This window comes from Macrobrachium rosenbergii, chromosome 22 (genome assembly GCF_040412425.1).
Source record: "Macrobrachium rosenbergii isolate ZJJX-2024 chromosome 22, ASM4041242v1, whole genome shotgun sequence".
NCBI classification, from domain to species: Eukaryota; Metazoa; Arthropoda; class Malacostraca; order Decapoda; family Palaemonidae; genus Macrobrachium; species Macrobrachium rosenbergii.
The window spans coordinates 13,921,729-13,945,242 of NC_089762.1; the positions used below are offsets into that span (position 1 = coordinate 13,921,729).

Sequence of the window (23,514 nt, forward strand, 5' to 3'; positions counted from 1 at the left end):
GCCCCACCGCGTATAGTGGCGAATTCTCCTATCTAGGGTGCGTTCAATTAGCTGAGGTGGTATTCTCTTAGTGCGAAGACTCGGAAGGTTATTCACTTAGTCCACGTTTAACGGCGAAGTCTATTATCTAGGGTGCGCTCATTTAGCTAAGGTAGTATTCACGTAGTGCGGTGATTATTAGGTTAACCAGATAGAGAAATTCCTTCTAGGCTTTAGAATCTTAAGCAACAGTGATAGTATAATCACATGAACTAAAGTTTAGTACATCTTAAGTATCCTATTCTTTGATAGTTTCCCTACGAGAGTCCAAAGAGGTGCTCTTGTAGGCTAGCCTAGGTTGTTTCGTCGGCGCTGAAATACTTCTGCGCTCGTCAGCCTTTGCTGCAACCTGCAGGGCGGAGGGTCATCGGCTCGGCACACTGCCTCATTCCCTCCTTAATGGGTAGGCTCTGAATAGTCACTTGGGAGATGCATCGTTCTCCTTTTTACATGAAAGTTATTCTTTTAGTCCGTGTGTAACCGCTAACCCTTCTATCGTGGGTGCGTTCATTTAGCTAAGGGGGTTCTCTCTTAGTGCAGAGGTTCTTAGAGGTGGCCACTTGGAAGTCAGTGTTGGTTTTCACGACTTTCTACCTAAAAGACGTTAAGTTTTCTTCGAAGAAGAATTTCTCTCTTGGTCCCTTTGCGACGACCAACTCGATCTTATAATTACGTAGCAATGTTAAGGGTGGGGGAACTCTAGGTAATGAATGTAGTCCGAGGAAATTTGGAATTTTGGATTCTCTGTTAGTCGGGGTCCATAGTGAGAATATTAAGTTTGATGTTAGTACTGTGAAGATAGGCAGATCCAGTGGACAGGTTTGGTTTCTTCAACCTCTTCTGCGCAGACATCGGCGGCAATGGACAGTGAAGAACTCGAAGATCCTGCACACTCAACTTCTCCTCCATACATGAGAGGCTACAATAGCCACATGGGAGGTTCTTCGTACCCCTCCATACATGAGAGTGCTTTGATTAGCCACATGGGAGGTTCATCGTACCCCTCCATACATGAGAGTGCTTTGATTAGCCACGTGAGGTTCATTGTTCTCCACTAATCATGGGAGGCTGTGATTAGCCACATGGTAGGTTGGTTTTTATTTTTTGCTACTCTCTATCCATGAGGAGGTTTGAATACCACATGAGAGGTAGCTTGACTCAGACCCTCCATAAATGAGAGTGCTTTGATTAGCCACATGGGAGGTTCATCGTTCTCCATAATCATGGGAGGCTGTGATTAGCCACATGGTAGGTTGATTTTTATTTTGCTACTCTCGTTTGAATACCACATGAGAGGTAGCTCGACTCAGACAGTACCTAGACATGAGACTGACGTCGGGGTTACTCTATCTACAGACATTCTGACCTGCCGAGTGGGATAACCAGGTGAGGATACATTCATTTATACAGAGTAGGCGAATAATGAGTTACCTAGCCCTTTGTTGGCTGAGTCGGTTGAGCTTCAGACTGTCACTCGATGGGCCGGAGTTCAATTCCCATGGCCGGCTGATGAAGAGTTAGAGGAATTTATTTCTGGTGATAGAAATTCATTACTCGCTATAATGTGGTTTGGATTCCACAATAAGCTGTAGGTCCCATTGCTAAGTAACCAGTTGGTTCTTAGCCACGTAAAATAAGTCTAATCCTTCGGGCCAGCCCTAGGAGAGCTGTTAATCAGCTCAGTGGTCTGGTAAAACTAAGGTATACTTAACTTTTAAATGAGTTACCTGCTTTCCCTGTTGGCAGGTCGGGCTGAATTAGATTGATCCCACCTCCACTAAATTTTGTTAATCGGGCTAGTTCAGGTGTTCAGGGAATGTATTGCAATATGAAGTTTTCATAAAACTAATATTGTAATACTTACCTGAATGATTCCCACCCTCCTCCCCACTTCAGTTTGAATAGTGGATAACACAATTGGGGATCTCGGCCTCACTGGGCCGGGACTTGCAGCAGTGTTGCTAACGGCACTTCAGGTAACTCATTTGACAAGATTTTCCTGTAAGCGTTGGTAACGCTGATAGTTTATTACCCACTTAGTGGGTAAAAGCTATGGGGGATGTAGTTCGGGCTGGTAGGTGACCAGGGCTAATTCAGGTGTTCAGGTAAGTATTACAATATTAGTTTTATTATGAAAACTTCATATTTCCAGTTAAGCTTCTCCTTAATCACTGTATAACATTGAATCAGATTTTTATCAATCACGGGAACTTTGTACACTCCACAAGGCAATTACCAGTAAAGCTTGGCTCTCAAGATGATAGTATAACTTATCTTGAGAAAATTATGCCTACAGGACTCTTGTATTATTACCAAGACATTCCTTGTTTGAAGCATGTATTTTGTGAATCACTTTTGCTGCAGGCTTTCATAAACAGTACTTCTAATTTTCCTATTAATCTGTAGCAGGGTACTTAATGCACTTGTTCAGTTTCTAGAATCTCTTAGAATCTCTGCTAAATGCACTTTCAAAATAATCCAGCCACATCTATCGTCAGGATGATCCCACTCACCACATCAAACCTGCTATGAGAAAGATTCCCCATTAATCCTAACGTGAAGGAGAATAATGACTTAAAAAAGATAACAGTTATAAAAAAAAATAACACTAATAATTGAAAATGATAATTCAATTCTTTCATGCAAAAACTTGGGCCATTATACAGCCACCACACCGCATGATGTACTACGAGAGGAGCCAGGCCTCCGGTACTTGATGAGGATTAAAAGTAATGCTGATAATCCATTGAGTAGGGTTATTCACCAACATGCTGCTAGCAATTTCAGATCAAGATCTTCTGTTCCATTCCAGATCTGGCTGAATGAACCTGTAAGTGATCTATAAAGACTAAATGTTTATGAGTCGGCCTTTTCCAAAATTCCATCTGGGCTCATATCAGTAGCTAAATTGTGCGATAAATATATAATAAAAAAGGACACCCCTTAATGCTGTAATAAAGCCACTGTTTGCTCATACGGGGATATAAACTATGCTTTCATAAATGAAGTAACCAGCGCTTCTCACTCTTAGGCTGGATATACTGATTTAAAAAAAAACTAAATCTCATTGGATAGGCCCACTGACATTGCCCTGAGCTCCACTGGCATAGGTTGTTCATTGTGTTGCCAGCCATGGTTGATTTCTGATGGTATTGTTCATGTCTGTGAATGTTTGTGCTGACAAATTGCTTGTGTTTTATGCATTTTTATTCATCTCTTTTGTGAGATCTTTTCTGCTTCCCAAAAGTCATATTCCTCATGATCACTATGGTAACCTGGTGTGTGTTTTTTTATAGTGTTGTCACCTTGTGTGCTCCACGTGTGCATACCTCCCTTTGTTCCCGTGATGGTTACCACCGAATAAAATACCAAAGTGTATTGTTGCACGGGAGAAGAAAAGTCATGTAACAAATTTATGTCTCCAGTGGTGGTAGATCTGGATTCTGTATGTATTTTGTGCTGTGGAAAGAAGTATTTTAGGGATTCAAAGTATGAGGAATGTGATGGATGGCAGATGCCAGAGTCGAAGCTTTATGAGAAACAACGACGGAAACAGAAGGCAAGTTTGTCATCGAGAGATTCAACTTTGAGTTCCCCCCCTTCCTTCATCGATTCTACCTGCCACTCGCCCTCCATCAGTAGTGTAGGTGATCTTGAGGAATCCTTCCCCTGCCCCCTCCAAGGAAGGAATGATGGCTGAGATGTCAGTTATGTTGAAGCAGGTGCTCTCCTTCCTTCTAGTTAGTTAGTAAAAATGGGGTGGGGGGAAGGTCTAGGCCCAAGAAGTGCTCAAGGTCCCCCTGCCTACTCCCCATCCTCTCCCACTCCCAAGATCCAGAGATTAGAGAGTTTCGGTCAGCCAAGAGTCAGAGCAAGACAGGATGATCAGTGGAAAGTTGGGGCAAGAGAGTACAGAGCAATCTCCTAAGTTGGGGGAGAGCAATGAAAGATGTTTGTCCTTATTCTCCTTGATTTCCTGATTTTTCCCTGGAGGGTGGAGTGAGACATTGTTGGAGAGAATCTTTTTCCTTCAGGGACAGAGACTACAGGAGACCCAGCAGTTGGGGAAGACACTCAGTGAGATGGGGTCAATCAGTGAGACATTGACTCATCAGAACATAGTCTGTTGCCGAGGCATCATGACAGACAGGGCAACCGCTTCCCCTCAAGACAGAGCTACTGCAACAGTAGGAGTCTCAGCCCCTCTGCTTGGAGGATAGATTCCTGATCTTGAAGGAGCTACACTGAGTCTGCTTGGGCTCCAGGCATCTGGGGATAAGAGATTCACCACTGAGATCTTCCCTTCTATGACCCCCTCCCTCTTTGCCCTGAGTCTCGCCAATGTCTGATCTAAGAGAGACCAAGACAGCAATGAACTGTGTCCTCCCTGTGGATGGAAAGACAAGACCTCTCCGAACAGGACAGTCAAAGAGTCAGCTCAGGCCGTGGCATCAGACCCCTAGGACTAGAAGGGCTCTTGGACATCATCGCCTTAATTAGGCAAATCCAAGGCTATGCTGAACCAGATCTGAGTGCTTTGGCAGGACACTTCCTCTTGCTCTTTCCATGTAACAGTTTGTGGAGGCCACACCTGAAGTCAGGCAGTTTCCCAGGCATCCCTGTCCCCCCCCCCCCTTATCAGAGGGCATGTTATTGGAACTGAATGCTCTGATAGCTGGCCCAGATGGCTCCTTGGCAGCCTCATGCTCCAAAAAGTTGCTCCCACTCCCTGCTTGGCCTGCTTCCAGGCAGGCCAAGTATTACCAGCAAGAGGATCCTACTTGGCACCGTGGATGGTGGATCTGTCCATCTGCAGGATGGAGCAGCTGAAATAGTAGGGGATATGTTTTGGATACTCAGAGGCAGCCAATCTCGAGCTAGTGTTGATGAGAGCTTTCCAGGTGGCATCTTGGCTAGATCTTTGCCGAGGTGTATTCCTCTGCAGGCTAGAGCAAGTCTTCTCAGTGGACCCTAGGCTGAAGGTGGGAGCCCTCATAGTGCCGGTGGGTAGGGCCCTTTCCTACCTCACATGACAGATAAGCAATGCTTGGGCCAACAGCATTCTCAAGAGGAGGGGGCCCATCCTCTCAGTTATGTCCCACTAGATATCTTGGGAGAGTTGATTGAACATTGGAGATAACCCCATATCCAGCTCCCCTTACTTTTCTTGCTGGAGGAGGTGCAGAAGGCAATAGAGGTAAAGAGGGACAGCTCCAGGGACAAAATGTTTTCCCAGGCTTCTTCAACAAAACAAAGCCATCAGCATAGAGACTTTGGGCAGAGGTCTGTTACACAGTGTGTGCCGGTCCTTCTAATCCTTGTAGTACCCCCCACAATTAAGGCACCAGCAAAGACCATAGGCCTCTCCTTTCTTAATGGGGGCAAAAATGGGGGCCAGCCTTTTAAATCTTCCCAACCCTCTTCCCCATGAAGGAGGAACAGACTAGGCAAACGTGGCAGATCCAGGTGAGTAGATTTCACCACCCCCCCTCCAGTTGCCATGGGAGTGTTTTTTGGTATGGGGTGGAATAATGGATACTCTCAGTCCTCAGGGAAGGCCACAGACTCCCCTTCGAAGGAATAGCCACCCCTCTAGCCTCGTACTCAATCCTGTTTCCAGCTTACAAGACAGATCACTGAAGGACAGGGCTCTCTGGGCAGAGGTGGATGCTGTGCTTCAGAAGGGGGAATGGTTCAGCCCTTGAAGAGTATGTAGGTTGAAGGGTATTGAGTAATTATTCCCAACTGAGTTTTCCGTGCTTATGATGAGATTTTGAGTAGTTTTGACCATCCTGCAAACTCAAATCTTCAGAGTAGGGCATTCCTCTCCTTTTCTGAAGTTCAAGATTTTTTATGTCTTCTTAAAGCTTTCCAGTAATATCTGAATAGGGCTTAGAATTTTAGGCTTGCATATCGGTGACTGTCATTAGTACCAGCAAGCACAGGGCTCATGAATTAAGTGGGTATGTAGGTTGTTCAGGGGAGGGGATGACCTTTACTCTGGGCAAGTGGCCATGAAATTGGGCATTGCCCCATCCCACACCTTCAGAAGGAACTTCTTGGTGGCTCAGTTTTAAGAGTTGGGACTGGTGCGGTCATACCATTTTCTTTGCTAGCCCTTAGACACTTCTCCTTAGGACCTGTGGTGGCTGCTCAACTTGCTGTTTAGCTGCCCAAGCTCCATTTGATAAGCATTTCTCCCAAGGTCCATGGTGCCTCTCATGGCACAGTGGTAAGAGTGCTATGCTTACAAATTGAGGGACACATGTTTGATTTTGAACTGGACAAGGAGGGGCAGTTGGGTGTGTTCCCTAAAATCCTGTTTATCTCTGTTAACCTAGGCAGAGAGTTACAAACCTACCTGGTCCATGTATTATCTTTTACAGTCCCTAGGATGGGGAGAGATAAAACCTGATTTGAGCACTTATTGCTCCATCCAAATACGTAACATTGAAATAAGAGGGCCTAAACAAAGTAATTTTTACTCCAATGGGGTGAAATCATTCATAAGATACTTCCTCCATCCAGCAGCTAAAGTTTGTGTACGTGCTGGTCTGGCCCGACAAGGCAAGTTAAAGATTCGTGTTTGAAGGCGTGACTCCCTCTTGTCATTTTAACAAAGGAAGGGTGGCAAGTGTAAATCATTATAATCCTTTTTGGGAGGGTGAGGGCTCCCTTGAAATTCCAAACCAAATTCTGGCACAGGTCCTGTCAGTCTTGCATTTGAAATGCCTGGCTGCTTAGATTGTTACAAAATTCATCCTTCCCCTGGTAATGCATTTGATATGGAAGGAGGAAATTCCTGGTAGTAATTGGAATGACACCAGTCATGTTCTGTGGGAACACATGGACAGTTTAGATTTTATGCAGCCTTTGACTGTGTGAATCATGAAGCACTTATCTACAAGCTAAGATATCGGGAATTGGTGGATATTTTATTAATATTTAAAGTGAATTTTTGATAGGCAGAACCCAAAGAGTCTGTGTTGACGGCCATTATATTAGCTATAGTAATGTCATTTCAGGTGTTCCTCAAGGTTCTTAGATCTTTGCTATTTATCGTCTATACTAGGGACAAACTAATTGCATATGACAGTGATGCTACTCTGCAGGCTGTTGTTCCTCCTCCACGCCTTATTTGGTCTGTGGATGCAGGATCCTTGAATAGAGATCTGGCATGTATTGGTGAGTGGAGTAGGAGTAGGCTTTGGGCCATAAAACTTAACCCTTCTAAAACTCAAGGAATGATAGTCAGTCCAGAACCCTTTGCCTTTGCTTCCTGATTTACATTTAAGTGGTACAGTGTGAAATGTCAGTGACTTCTTAGATTTTAGCAGTAGCCTAATTCTTGATAAGAAATTGACTTTTGAGAAGCATATACATAATATTGCTTCCTATGGTTCTCAAAAAATTGGCATCTTACAGACATGTTTTAAAAATTGAGTATACATATTTTTTGTAGTATGGGTAACAGTGTTAGAAAAAGTATGATTCAAGTAAATCAAATTGCGTTTTGTCGTTTTAACTATGCTGTTTTAGAAGAGATGAACGCTTCTTAGTAGGTTTCTTATTTCAGTTATATTTGGTTTGTTGAAATATGTATTTGAAAAAATACGCTTGGTATTTTTATTTCAGTTATATTTTATTTGTTTGTTTAAATCGATATTTAAGCAAATATATGTGGTATACCTTCTAGTTGGTTTTTGAAATTTTATTTGTAGTTGATATATTTGATTTTTGTTTACATTATCTCCAACGTAATGCAATATTCAGTGAATTAAAAGAAAATAAACGTATTTCAAGAAGAGGTATATACCTTAGCAAAAAATCTTGTTTCAATTACCCGTTGTTGAGGCTTCACATTGTGATCGGACTGATTTCGTTAGAGACAATAAGGGCATGTGTCTTAAAAGAAAATGTTTCTTTTGTTGTCGATTCATCGTCGATAAAGTCTTTCTTGTTATTCTCCGGACATTTTATAATAGCATGCGTAAATATAAGTTAATTAGAGAAGTTTTACTGTAACTATTCTCCCCCTTGCGAGCGAAGAATTGTCGGGATAGCTTGCACCTGGGACTTTTCTAAGGCTTAACGCCCCACTTCTATTGGCTCCCATGAATGAGGATTCGAGGTATTCTTCCCTATAAAGGGATACACTGCTATATGTTGTTTTCCAATTTTTATCTGCGTGATGGTCACTGGGGAAGTGTATTGGCAGAAGTGTACCCGTATGTTGTAAGGAACACTGATAAAGTAAATGAGTTTAGAGTATTCGCTCCTTGAAAGAGTTAATGGTTATTTCAAGTTATAATATCTCTCTCTCTCTATAATATCTCTCTCTCTCTATCTCTCCTTCAGCTCTTATGTGTATCTGTATGTTAGAATCATTTGTAGGTTGTCATTCAAGTGTCTCAGACTTCCCGTCTTTCATTTTCAGAGTGAATGCTTGTACAGCATCAGAATGGGCCTTTCTTAAATTCACGCTAGAAGACAGCCACACCGCCGCCAGGCTTCGTTGGCGTTACTGGAAAAAGCTTCGAGACATCAATCCCAAATACCGAGTGCCTAGTCACTCGTAGCGTCGCAGGTAAGGTCGTTTGCTTTCAGACTTCAGATATGGAAGGTACTGCATGATAGGCAGTACTTAAACTTTGCTGCATGTGCGCATAATAATGGAATGACCAATTTCTTTGGTGTTTTGTTATTTTAAAGCTTTAATTTTTGTGGTTTTTTTTTGTTTTTGTGAACTGTCACTTTTTAGAGAGGGATAATAATAATATATACATAAACTCCGTTGACTCTATGGTGAAAGAAAGATCAATGCATTAGTACTTTATAAATGGCTGATTTCATTTACTTCGTTTATGACTTGAATGGTTTTATGGAGGATTTCCGTTGAAAAGATTAATTATCCGTTATATTTACCTAGATCAAGGACTTGTTATCTCCAATGCACTCACATTGTAAAGCATTACCTCCAGTGCACTCACATTGTAAAGCTTACAGGGTTGCTTTTGGTGAAAGCAAGGCTGGTAGAAATGATTGTTAGAAGAACAGCAGTGTGGATGTGGACAAGAAAGATCGTTTTTATGAAACGAGTGTGCGGAGCTTGAGAGTGAAGGGAAAAGTTGTAAGTTGTTTCTCTGAATGTAGAGATAGTCAGTGATACTCGTAGGTTTGGTTGGGTTACGATGTGAAGGAAGTTTCGCATGTATTGTATAGAAGGGAATTTCTTGAAGACAATACGATTCTAAAATGAAAATTAATTTTGTGTTAGAATATGTAGACGAAAGAATGAAAAGTGTGGTGTACAGTATTTTTCAAAATGGCGTAGTTAGAGAAGTTGAAGAAAGGACCATGTTAGTACAAAGTTGTGGCATTTAAGTAGAATGGAGAGTGGTTTATATTTGCTGATGATATTGATGATATTGTGCTAGTTGGCGCTGTTAAAAGATTTGAGAGCATTTGTAAGAGAAGAAAATTGAAAGTAAGTTTGGGTAAAAGGAAGTTGATGAGTATAAATTGAAGCAAGGGAGATGGAGAAATTGATGTTAGAATGAATGGCTGGAGAATTGAAAAAAAGAGATGAGTCATAGCATAGGTGAAGCAAGGAAGGTAATAGGAACACTACGAAAGGTTTGAAAGAAGTTTTTTCTCTGTATAGAATCAACAGGTGGAATGTATGAAGGGGTTTCTAGCCAGTTTTACTCTTTGGAAGTGAATTGTGGCTGTAGAATACGAATGAGAGAAAAGGCCGGTGTTCAGAATGGACTGCTCACTTAGCATAAACGAGTATGAAGATTTGAATGAGAAGTGTAAATGTATGAAAGATGTTTCTGAAAGTCTTTGTAAGTGAAGGGATTGATTAGAGTATTGGGTTTTATGATGGTTTGCTCATACTGAGAATGGAGGACTGTAGGCTGGAAAAAACTGTTTTTAACTTGGAGAAGTGCTGTGATTATTGATGAGATTGAGGCTGCGTTGCTTGCTGGATTTGGTTGTGGAGGACATAGGAGCATATGCAGCAAATATATGTTTGTAAGGTTTTGGCAGTCCTAACCAGTAGTCTTGCAATATTTCTATTTGTCAGTCTGTCTTCCTACACACACACACACACACACACACACACACACACACACACACACACACACACACACACACACACACACACACACACACACATATATATATATACATACACGCTCGCTCGCACGAGTATATATGAAGCTTTGTAGCTTGAACATGGGCTGAAGATTGCTCAAGAGAGAGGTCGTTGGGTTGTTGCACAATGCCCTCGAAGTCAGACTTACATATACAGTATGATTAGTGCCAAAGCCCTTTCTCCAAGCTGAGACCAGGGAGAAGCAGGCCGTGGCTGCTTGTGGTTCGGCAGGTAGACTTATTGAAGTTCGATCCCCTGTCCGCAACTCACAAGGGAGTACAGTCGTTTTGCCAATGAATTTAATCTATCAAGCCTTGAAAGGGGCTCGAACTGCAACCACCATAATGTTAAGTCTAGGTGAAACCAACTGAGCTACCGTGACTCAGCATTATATATCTGGTAGTGAGTCAAATGTAGTAGGGTGCAGTTAGGGTGGTGAAAGGCAGGAGAATCTTCAGCTGAAAACCCTTACGGGAGTCACCAGACTATAAATAAACCCAAGAGGGCTTCAAAGGGAAATCAGTCTGCAGAGAGAGACGAGTTAGAGAAAGAGGTGATACATAAATAAATATGAGGGAGTAGAAAATAAAACCGGTACAGAGATAAGAGTGCATTTGTGAACATACTGTATACATGGTTTGCCCTTAACTACTTGCTACTCTCCTTGACAACTTTTTTTTCTTGTCATATCGTGACTTTTATGCACCTGTCTCGCGTGCCTTCACACTGAATGTCGTTCGCCTGAACATGGTAAAATTCTACGGTAAAATTCTACTAACATGGATAAACGTGCAATGTCATAAGAGTGGATTAAAGTGAAATTCTGCCTAGTTTATACTCATCAGTGTGCAATGATCTTGTTTGTTTATGCTGTTATATAACAACTTCTACTATCTGTGGAGCATCACTATATTGTGATCGAAAATAATAAGTAAAAAAGCCACAATAATATAATTGACAAATTGTATATTTTGAGATACAAAAATATACAAAAAAGGGGGTAAAAACGAGGGAGCTTTCGACCGTTTGCACAACGGTCCTCTTCAGCCAACTGAGTTGGTTGAAGAGGACCGTTGCGCAAACGGTCGAAAGCCCCCTCGTTTTTATCCCCTTTTTGTATATTTTTGTATCTTAAATAGACCGTTTGCGCAACGGTCCTCTTCAGCCAACTGGCTGAAGAAGACCGTTGCGCAAACGGTCGAAAGCCCTCGTTTTTATCCCCTTTTTGTATATTTTTGTATCTTAAAATAGACCGTTTGCGCAACGGTCCTCTTCAGCCAACTGGCTGAAGAAGACCGTTGCGCAAACGGTCGAAAGCCCCCTCGTTTTTATCCCCTTTTTTGTATATTTTTGTATCTTAAAATAGACCGTTTGCGCAACGGTCCTCTTCAGCCAACTGGCTGAAGAAGACCGTTGCGCAAACGGTCGAAAGCCCCCCTCGTTTTTATCCCCTTTTTTGTATATTTTTGTATCTTAAAATATAAAATTTATCAATTATATTATTGTGGCTTTTTTACTGGCTGAAGAGGACTGCTGCGCAAACGGTCGAAAGCTCCCTCGTTTTTATCCCCTTTTTTGTATATTTTTGTATCTTAAAATATACAATTTATCAGTTATATTATTGTGGCTTTTTTACTTATTAACTTCTACTATCTCTCTCTCTCTCTCTCTCTCTCTCTCTCTCTCTCTCTCTCTCTCTCTCTCTCTCTCTCTCTCTCTCTCTCTCACACACAGTACAGAGGAGGCGAAATCTCTCTCTCTCTCTCTCTCTCTCTCTCTCTCTCTCTCTCTCTCTCTCACAGTACAGAGGAGGCGAAATCTCTCTCTCTCTCTCTCTCTCTCTCTCTCTCTCTCTCTCTCTCTCTCTCTCTCTCATATGTTTTCACAATTGAAGACACTACCTCAATCCCTGAAACAGCTATTAAATGTGAAGGGGCAGAATCGCTTGACAAAATAATGTTTACAGAAGAAGACGTTAAAAACAAAATATAAAAACTAAGCAAGTTTAAATCGCCTGGCCCGGATGGGATTCATCCAAGAGAAATTAAAGAGTTAAAACTCTACAGAAAAGCTGCAGAACAACAAAAGGTACCAAAAGGATGGACACTAGGTAACGCGCCCCCAGTTTACAAAAAAGGTCCAAGAGAAGAGCCAGGAAATTCTAGACCAGTCTGTCTAACGTCAGTCCCTTGTAAGATTTTTGAGTCCATAATTGCAGATCAAATTGTGGATCACACTGATAGAAACAACCTGTTGTTAAACAGTCAACCCGGCTTCAGACAAAACAGATCCTGCCTATCAAACCTCTTGGAGATTTTTCATAACATGCTTGGTATTTACGACAGTACTAGAGCAATAGATACACTCTACTTAGATTTCCAAAAGGCCTTCGACAAAGTTCCCTACAAGAAACTAATGATAAAAATTAGAGCTTTAGGAGTTGTAGGAGAAATAGCAGACTGGATTGAAGACTGGCTACTAATAGAAAACAGAGAGTCGTAATAAACGGCGAAGAATCAGAATGGGCAGATGTGACAAGCGGAGTTCCTCAGGGTTCTGTCCTTGTCCCACTCTTATTTTTTATTTACATTAATGACATTGATGTAGGCTTAACTGTAGCAGGATAGCGAAATTTGCAGATGACATCAAACTAGGTGTAAATGCAGCAGACCCAGATACAGTGGAAGGTTTAAGAAATGGTCTAAGAAAACTAGGAGAGTGGTCAAAAAGATGGCAAATGCCTTTTAACTTGGATAAGTGTAGTGTTACAAATAGGAACAACCAACCCTCATGCCATGTATATGCTGCTTGGGAATGACATAAATAGTGTAGAACAAGAAGAGGACCTTGGAGTCATTATTACCAAGGACTTGAAATCCACACAACAGTGCAGAAAAGCTGAAAAGAAGGCACAGAAACTAGTGGGATACATAAAGAGGCAGTTCAAATACAGAAACAAGGAAACGGTGCTGTAGCTCTACACATCCATAGTTAGACCTCGTCTTGAATATGCAGTACAGTTTTGGTCACCAACACTAAGAAAGGACATAAATAGATTAGAAAGGGTACAAGCAAGAGCCAGAAAGTTGATCCTATCCATCAGGCAAATAGGTTACCAAAGACGACTGGAGAGCCTGAACATGTATGGCTGAGAAACACGACGATTGCGAGGACAACTCATAGAAACATTCAAAATACTGAAAGGCATAACAAAAGTAGACAGAAACCTCTCCATATTAAATGAAAACCAGACAAGAAATAATGGATGGAAACTAGAACCGAAGAGATACAACACATCTCATTGCGGGAACTTCTTTACATACAAGATATGTGACACATGGAATAAACTACCACCAGAAGTTGTCAACAGCAACAGTGTGGAAGAGTTTAAAAGAAAGCTACACAAAATCATTAGAACACTGTGAATGAACAGTAAAACCTGCTCCTAGAGATAAGTGAGCACATGATGTCTCCTCGGATGGACTAAAAAGTCTTTGAGACATCCTAACCCCTATAACTCTCTCTCTCTCTCTCTCTCTCTCTCTCTCTCTCTCTCTCTCTCTCTCTCTCTCTCTCTCTCTCTCTCTCAATACATATAGCGGCGAAAAATAAATGTTCACTCTCTCAGTACAGAGGACAAAAATAAATGGTATCTCTCTCTCTCTCTCTCTCTCTCTCTCTCTCTCTCTCTCTCTCTCTCTCTCTCTCTATATATATATATATATATATATATATATATATATATATATATATATATATATATATATATATATATATATATATATATATATATATATATATATATATATATATATATATATATATATATATATATATATATATATATATATACAATGCTTATGTATGTATATGAAATTTTGTCACTTATACATGCGTTACTTTTTTATATTCATGACTAATAAACCATGGGTATAACTAAGAGCCAAGGGAAATCATAATCGATAATTGCTTCGTCCCTTGCTAGTTTTCGAACCTGGGCCTTCTGTTCAAAAACTACAACAGACGGTCGACTTTGACCTGACCACTCGGTTCGAATCCTAGCTGGGGGCAAAACGCTGATCAAATAAAATTTCCTTTGAGTGCAAGTTATTCCTATGGTCTAGTGAATTCGATATTAGACGATGTTGGTGGCTTTATGAACGCGAGCGTTTGTATGGATAAACATGCAATGTCAGAAGAGTGGATTAAAGTGAAATTTTGCCCAGTTGATACTCAGCAGTGTGCAGTGATCTTGCTTGTTTGTGCTGTTATCGTTTGTGGGTTTTGAGCCAACAAGTGTTTGAAAGGGAAAGGGAAAGGTAAGGAGGTAAAATGGACGGACGGGGTCAGAGGTTGTGGAGGGCAGAGCAGGTAAAGGTAGGCGTAGAGATCGATGACGGTGTTTTGAGGGGGCCGGGAGGCGATGGAGGGTGAGGGTGAGAGTGAGGGAGAGGAGGAGGAGGAGGAGGAGGAGGGGAGGGGAGGGGAGGACGGGGCCGGGTACGGATGAGGAGGACAACGACGGCGATGGAGGTTGTTGTTGTTGGTGGTGTTGGAAGCTAAAGCGCCAACAGCAGCATAAGCAACAGGGCCGATTGAAGCGAGTGTGGCCATTGCGGGTCAGGAGCACTAGCAAGGAGGAGCACACCACCGCCGCCAGAGACGGTCGCTGCTCAGATTTTCCCCTCCCCGTCCCTCCCTCGCAACCAGTCCTTTTCGTCCCTCGGCTTTTGACTTTCGTGCTCCAGTGTTTGCTTGTTTTTTGTGGCCCTCAAGTCTTCTTCTGTGGCGTGTCTTTTATCCACATCCCTCGAACGGTAATCATGATATTTGACGAGTCCCAAATTGTGTAGAAGAAGGTAGGTCGATCTGCTTTTCTCGCGAAAGCGTGTAACAACATCCTATGATTCACGGGAAGGAAGCACTGGTTGTTCTTGTGATGGTAACAGCGTTTCCCAAAGTGCTGTTGCTTCTGAAGTGTCTGTCAGATATCGGGACATAATTCTATTTTTAGTGGCGAAGGTTGTATGGAATATATAACAGTGCATCTTCCCCTAGACCTGTCGAGGACCACGTGTTGCTGTCAGTAATGCTATTGCTGCACTTTCATGTGTAAACGTTAGCTTTCGGGATCACAGCTCAGGCGATGAACATTTGTTTTTACGCATCACTCAAATCATCATGTGTTCAAACAGTATAGTAGCTACATAATGATATTGGCGATTTCTTCATTTCTTTGCTATATTGTAGCCCTAAAGCCTAAAAGGTTGTGGTGTCATAATGGTGGATTTGGCGAGGAATTTAGTGAAAGGAGATTTCCCTCAGTTTTACGAGTATTGGTATTGTTAGAGAAATCGAAGCCCGTATTTGTCGTGGTGTCGCGGTTCAAGTTCTAGGGAAGAAACACTAGAAATAATAAGCGCAATTGTCTTCCTATGTGTGATATTTCTCTCCAGTCGAAACACTTGATTTGTGTAGATACATATTTTTAATAGGAGAAAAATCATGAGAAGAAGGTCTCTGATATAATCATATCAGTTGCATGTGTCGGGTTTTTCCTCCCCTCGAAGAGAGTTAGGATGAAGAATAGTCTCTGGCCTTAATAGTGTAGGAGGAAGGAGTATGGTCCTTGTAGGCGCTAATAACGAGAGTCCGTCCATTCCATAAGAGCAACGGAATTCGTCATGGATTTCAGTCTAACGATGTACTTTGCGGATGATTTTCTATTGATTAACGTCTTATCTGATAGTTCCGTCCCTAGCTGTCTTGAGTTTTAAAAAAATACGGTAATGGGTTATTCGGGTTGTTGGCGCTCATGTCTTATTGATCACGGTTGGAGCTGAATTGAAGAAGTGAGATATTTTAGGGTATTTCTCCTGGTAGTATGTTGTGTTGGCGTGTGCACTGTACTTGTGGTGTCACCTTTCAGACAGGCTTCTCATGTCAAAGATTACAATCCAGGTGGCTTGGCTTTCCAGAGGTAGCTCTCGATGTTGGTATTATTCCATCTCTTATTTTAAGCAGACCCTCACGTTCTTGGTACCATTGGCTACGCACTCATGATAGCGAAACCTATTTTAGAACAGAAAACTCTCCTATAGGGGTGCGGTAGCTCTCTCATTATTATTTGTATAAGTAGCATACTCACCATGGAGTACTCTTGTCTTCGTTTCTTTTTATTTGTTTTGGATAACACAACCGTCAAGGAGCTGGATAGTGTAAGCTGATGATAGGATACAGTGACAGCTGGACTCGTGATGAAAGTCGGAAGAAGCATTGACGTACTTGAGTCAAGGCGTTTACTGTAACATTTTCACGTCACCAGTTCAAAATACTTAGAAGGTAGATCAAGCACATCGCCATCGTGGGTTCTACACATTCTCTAGAGGATAAGAAAGTGTCGGAAGAATCCTCCTCCGGGGGCTTCATCGACGACGACGACGTTGTTGTTCTAGGTGCCACTTCTCACAGGGGCAGCACTGGTGGCCTGCCTGAAGGGCGAGGAGCTAGGCTCGCCGCTGCTGCTCCTCCGCCTCGCCCTCGGACAGCCACGGTGCTGCCCAGTTTCCGAAACAGCTTTCCCTCACCTATTCCGGGAATGGATCCACGAATCCTGCGCTCTTACGGAGGCATCATCCGACAGACTTACGGTAAGACGTCCCTTTATTTCTTTTTATTTTTTTTTTTTTTTTTTTGGTGATGGAATTTTGGTATTGCTGTTATACTCAGTGTCAAGTTTGCTAATGTGCTTTCTGGATTAGATAGATCAGTCAAAAGATGCCGGTTGTAAGATACCCAAATGCTTGATTGATGGCTAAAATTAGTCAATGAAAGTCATACAAGTGTTCCCGAGGACCTCTAAGTAAGGAGTGGTAATAGATAATTTAGGATTTATTTATTGATTAATTAACTGATTGATTTATTATTTGTTTTGGAAAACAGGGACTTGTTTAAAGGTCAGTCTATACATTTAAACGAATAACTGATAAGCACATTATATTGAACACTCGCATTTTTTACACCTACATCATGTGCTTGATATACTCGTGCATTTTTGTCGAGAGAGAACATCTTGATATCTGTAATCTGTTAGAAAAAAATATCTAATGAATTAATGCAGAGGTACAACCAGGTATTGTACTTATAGACTCCTTGCGTGGAGTCCACAAGGATATCGATCGGAAGTTTTGAATGCATTAATTTTCTTTCTTGTGCATCAGATTGTAAACACAACGTTCTAATTTAACGTTTTTCAAGTGAAACTTCATTATTCTTTATGATATTGGTTTTGCCGGACATAAAAATGATCTGCGTGAATTTTGAGTTTAAAGGCATTTTAGTGCTGTGCGAAAATTCATGTGCGGCAGTACTTCCGTTTCAACCCATAGGATTAGACAACGGAGAAGGGAAGGGCTCTGTCTGTGGTTTCTCATATTGTTGATCTGTATTCCATCCTCATCAGCCATTACTTTCATAGATAATGATTGATGTGGATGACTCCCCCCGTTTTTCACGAGGCTTTACAGGATCCTTAAGTCTTAGGCCTCAGTTCTTGACTCACTTATATCATACCTCAGCCTGGTTTAAAGAAAGAATAGGAACGAAGTGAGGCTTAATGTGAGAGTTTGTTAGAATGGAAAGGAATGCGCTTTCGGTTTACACAATCCAATTAGTTCGGTTCAGTGTGGCCTCACCCATTGTGTTAAAGAAAGCCATTACAGTAGATAGAAAATGCTTTATTGAAAGCACCAGGGTCAAATTTGGGTTTGCAAATTGCATGTTGCACTAATTTTGTTGGCGCTCTAGAAAAGTAGCGTTGAATGTAGTGAAAAGGAAATGAGTGCATGGGTGTGTATGGTATGCTTAGCATCCTCAGTGATACGTATCGAGGCTTCTAAGCACTATGAATAGCCTCATCGTAGTACAGTAAGTTTTTGAAATTCAATAGTAGTTTAATTTATTATTATTATTATTATTATTATTATTATTATTATTATTTTGTAATTTGATTATCCTGTAGTTTCGAAGAGCCCTGTAACCAGATCAAGCATTTCCAAGATATAGTATAAATTACAGCATTTGCCCTGACAAGCCTGGTAATTGTTGAGCTAGAATGATTTGATGCCTTAATTATCTTGTAGAAAGTAGTGTGAAATATATTTGTGCCACCGTTTTGATGAATACATTAATTCATATGAACTGGAAGATAGTTATTTAGATGTGTTGATGATTAAATATAGTTACATGAACGTTTTGAAGGTGAACTGAAGTAGTATAATTATTATGAACATGAAATTTAATCGTAAGTGTTTTGGTAGTGAAATGGAGTCATTTAAACGTTGTGACGGATCGGGCACCATGTACAAGCGATTGCTGCATGTTGACTTTGTGATAGAATTCCTCTCCTTTTCGAAAGGAAACGTTTGTGTCGAAAGTATGATTGAATTTCAGTTAAACAAATAGTTTATTGAAAGGAGAGCCTTTTTGTAAAACTATCTTGCAGATCTGAGTGATGGAGATTTTTCAACGCATTTCAGTTTAGTTTCCGTGGTAATTATTGATCTGTAAGTCTTTGTAGTTGAATTCCGTTCATTTTCGAATGAAAGCAGTATAATAATGGACGAAAGGGAGAAATGGCATTGTTTTAGAAGCAAATCTAAAAGCTGTTGGGTGGTTTTTGATTTTCTCTAGTCAAGTTTTTACGCCTGTTTAGAAAATGAAGCAGTTGGGAAAGGGCCTCAGTATGTGTTAGTACATCCCGTACCCTTGCTAGTAGATGATCATTTTTAAAATGGTATCAGAATAAAACCGGCGCAGTTTCTCCAAGTACACTGTATAATCTGCTTCACAAAACCGGAGGGTATCAGGGGATTTAACAACATTTTTAATCATCACTTTAAATGACTTAAAAAATTACGCACTGTTGACGGGTATTTTACAAGTAGACGTTAATGCACATTTTTTATTGCCTCCAGTTTGGAAAGACTCAGTGGGTTATATTAGAACGGGGTTGCAACTTCTGAATGTGCCATTTAGCAGCCAGTGAAATGCACCATTCGAATTTGACCTCTTCCATACAAGGTCTTCGTTTGGCGAAGTTCCGTAGAGAGTCAAGTGAGATTTAATTTTCCTCTGCGTACACATACAGTACAACTCAGTTCTTTGTTATTACTGTTGATATTGATGTTTGACCCCGGTTTTCTGATGATATTTGTTTTTTCTTATAGCGTGCGTCTATAGTCAGTGTAATTGTGAATCCTTGGAAATTCCGGTTTTTATTTTCAATTGCACAAGGAGATCCTATAAAGTAGATTTTAATGTAAAAAGGATCTAAAAATACAGTGTTAAGAATGAGCGCATGCCGCACAATTAGACATGATTTTGCCGTGATAGTTGAAGACGATGAAATTCAGAGGAAATAAACCATAAATCTCCCTATTATTTATTGCTTACGCTGTAGGTTAATGATGAACGAATGCATGACCTTCAATTTACTACCTTTCCACACGTTGTGGTTTCTGTAACGGACGGGTAAATGTCATTCCTTCTTACCCAGATTGATTTTGATTGTCTTTGATAGCATAAGAGAGACCAGTTTAAAATTTGAGAGAGAGAGAGAGAGAGTTGTTGTTGCTGTTAAGGGTGATCGGAGGATATCATATTGCTGATAGAGGGTAGGCTCATATAAGGCACTGATTTCCGGCATGGTCAGTGCTGCTGTGTACTCGTAACTTGCAGCATTTTGGATGAGAGTTCGAATCAGCTTTAATGCTGAAACTTACTCTCATTTAATAACTAGATACACTTCACACCTACAGATATTGGTGTACGAAACTTTTCTGTTAAATATATTTGAGGCCGAGGGTGAGTAGGCACGTGGGTGACCTTGGCTTCCAGCAAGGTCGGCATTGTTTGCGTTTTAACCTCAACCGTCTTCATTGCAGGTGCAAATCTGCCGAAGGGCTGAGTCTTTTTCCTTTAATTGTTAATTGCGCCGACATTCATATATTCATTTGGTTCACATGCAAAAGTGATTTACAGCACACACACACATACATATATGTATGTGTATGTATATATGTATTTATACATACATACATATATATATATATATATATATATATATATATATATATATATATATATATATATATATATATATATATATATATATATATATATATATATAAATGAAATGCACCATTAAATCATTTCCTTTAATTATTATTATTATTATTCAGAAGATGAACCTTGTTCATGTGGAACAAGCCCAAAGAAGCCAATGACTTGAAATTCAAGCTTTCAAAGAATATTGTGTTCATTTGAAAGAAGTAATGGAAGGTAATAAGAAATAGAAAAAGGGACTAGTTATAAGAAAAGAAAGAATAAATTAACAAATTAATAAATAAATAGATAAAAATGTAAGTAAATTATTAAGATGCAAGGAGAATTGTTTTCGGGTAGTAATGCGTTCCATCTTCGCTTGAACTTTTGAAGTTCCGATTGCACAACATTCTCAGGGAGACTGTTCCACAGCCCAGCTGTGTGAGGAGTAATGGACCTCTGAACTGGAAAGTTCAACAGTGAGGCATATTTACTGTATATTGGTACTGCTGTTCAGCAAATCTGGTCGTTCTCTGCAAGAAAAGAGGATCAGGGATCAATTATAAATGTGAAAAATCACTGTTAAAATGCAACTTGTGAAAAATTGATAAACAAGATGCCATCCATCGATGGTTCCAGTCATAACTGCTAATATTATTAAACAGAAACCTACTACCACCAACCACTCAATCTAAAGAGGTAAATCTCTGGAGAACAGTATTCTAGTAAAGGAAGGACAAATGATCTAAAACAGGTTTCATTGATTTTATCACTTATAAATGTATGAGGCCTTACGTACAATACCTAACATTGCGGAATATGCTGACACTTTCATTAGATTGTTTCTCAAAAGTAAGATGTGAGTCAAAAGTTACATCAAGACTTTCAGACTCATTCGGCAGAGTCCCATCAACCTGAAGGGGAAGATGGGGTGGAAAATCTGTGCTGCATCATCGGGATTCTGAATATAGTTGTTTTTGAGGCCAAAAACCACATCACTTGTATACAATAAAAATAACAGCTGACCTAGATCACTACCCTGTGGAAATCCTGACACATTAGGTCTTGGTTTGCTAAAGATATCATCAACAGCAACTCGTTGCTACCTACCTAAAAGGAAATTTTGAAGTAATCCTAAAACATTATCCACCCACTCCAATATTCTGAAATTTATACGTAAATAAGTGTCTTATGATTTACTAAAGTGAAAGCCACACTTGAATCTATTTGAATTACTCAGCATTCAAAACCCCTCTCAAGGTTCTCTTGCAAATGGCATGTCAGATCCAAAAGAGCATCGCAGGTACCTAACTGCTTCCTATATGCATATTGACTATCAGCTAACAATTGTATAGGGGCTTCAAAATAAGTTCTTCTGTAACTTTGGAGAGGACAGGGAGAATAGAAATTGGCCTATAGTTATTGCAGTCTGCAGATATACCGCTCTTTGGAACAGGCACTGTATTACTAAGCTTACGCTCACCCGCAAAGATACTAGGTCGACCTAAAAATCTGTATTATCTAGTTACCTTGGGAGGCAACACATCTATAAAATCAAAAAACTCCTGGGAGACAACACATCTATGAAAAAAAGAAACAAAGGGACGAAACCGCCAGGATCTTCTCCACACGAGCTGTTAAGATTATTCAGAATTTTCTTAACATCCTTGAGCAAAATGCAGATTTTGTAAGAATAGGTTCAGGATGACAGTTATCAGGGAGAGGGACATCCTCAGCTGATTGCGTAGCTTAAAAAAAATCTCAATGAAGCAGTTCACCCTTTTCTTTAAGGCCGGTAAGCAGTCTGCCATCGCCTGTTTGTAGTGGTGGTATGAAAGACGAACCTGACCCAAAGATAGACGATGCCAGTTTGGTCCACCACAGATGAGGCTGAGTAATTCTTTCAAGTCTCCTCTTTAAGGAATTATTGTAATTTCACTTAGCTATATGGTAAGTTCTATTTGCAGCACAGCGAGACTCAATAAAAATGGTGTAATTTTCGTGTGAACGATTTCGTCTGCATGTGTTGAATTTGGTCTGTTTGTGATGGTAAACTTATCTGCATGTATCATCAAACCATGGCTGGTCATTTGTCCTGAATTTGATGACCTTTCTAAAGACAAACCTTACTAAAATAGCCATTAGCATTTCATTTAGCTTCTTTTTGAGATCTGGATCTGACACAGCACCAGATACATTAAGTGCCAGACAAGCTTCAATAATGCGGTCACAATTTGCTCTAGACTTCAGCCAGATCGTTTTTCCAATGGTGGCATTAGGAATATACTGATCAACAGATAGGTCCATCTCAGTGGCACAGTGATCGGAAGTGCTTAGGTTGATTGTATTAAATTTATTTCGGTACTCCTTACCTTTAGTTTAATTAATATTTCTATTTCAAGGATAAAGTAGCAATACTCCACAAAAATATGAGTTGATTCACCTTTTATTTTAAGTAAAACTAGGACTGTAGGTTTATAAAATGTTCCGCATCAATGAAATGTGTTGCTTTCATGGCCAATCCATAAGCGCTAGGAAACAGTAAGTTTTTTTGTTTTTAACATTCCTATGGTTGCTGCTTTTGTTTCATCTTTTTCCTCTTTATCTTATTTGACGCTTATTTAGATGTGTATTATGTTATTTTTGTTCCCTTCACCTCTTGACGTTGTAAATTTGCTTGACAATCATTATTATACTACTAGGTGCCGTACAAGTGTATTATTATTATTATTATTATTATTATTATTATTATTATTATTATTATTATTATTATTATTATTATTATTATTATTATTATTATTATTATTATTGTTTTGTATTGTCGTGTTACTGACGTTTTAAACTGTCGAGGAGGAGCTTGGAGAGAAAAATGCTTTTAATCCTTTTACCCCGCAGTCAGACTCCGAATGAAATGCATAATGTTGCAGTCAGTCTTCTCAAGTAAAGCCTCTCCGTCATCATATAATATAAAGCATTTATACAATAGGGATTTTTTATATTTAACTAAAACTTGTGGTGTTTGAAAATGTTATGACGAGCCATGTACTGAATTTAGTAAACAAGGTATTCATGTTAAAAATTTTATTATGAGGTACCAATTTTTATTATTTTGCATCCATTGCCTATTTTACAGTTTGACCATTTGTATTACTGCTTTTTGGAATGAAGTCAGGTCTTGTCTTACGAAATACGTAGGAACTAATTTACTT

General features: G+C 40.1%; 1 protein-coding gene across 19 annotated transcripts in view; it reads left to right on the plus strand.

The window, feature by feature from the left end:
* The window catches only part of LOC136850589 (DNA-binding protein RFX2-like), a 447,592-nt gene that overhangs the window by 40,132 nt on the left and 383,946 nt on the right, over positions 1 to 23,514 (plus strand). For 11 of the 19 annotated variants that reach the window (XM_067124238.1, XM_067124244.1, XM_067124246.1 and 8 more), the window contains exon 2: positions 8,477 to 8,626. Coding sequence is in view for 8 of the 19 variants with exons in the window: in XM_067124252.1 (XP_066980353.1) it covers positions 16,800 to 16,851 (52 nt within the window). In the remaining 11 variants the exon portion in view is untranslated. Of the gene's footprint in view, positions 1 to 8,476; positions 8,627 to 16,572; positions 16,852 to 23,514 lie in introns of those variants that run through there. The other 8 variants (XM_067124240.1, XM_067124243.1, XM_067124241.1 and 5 more) reach the window with 4 other exon arrangements.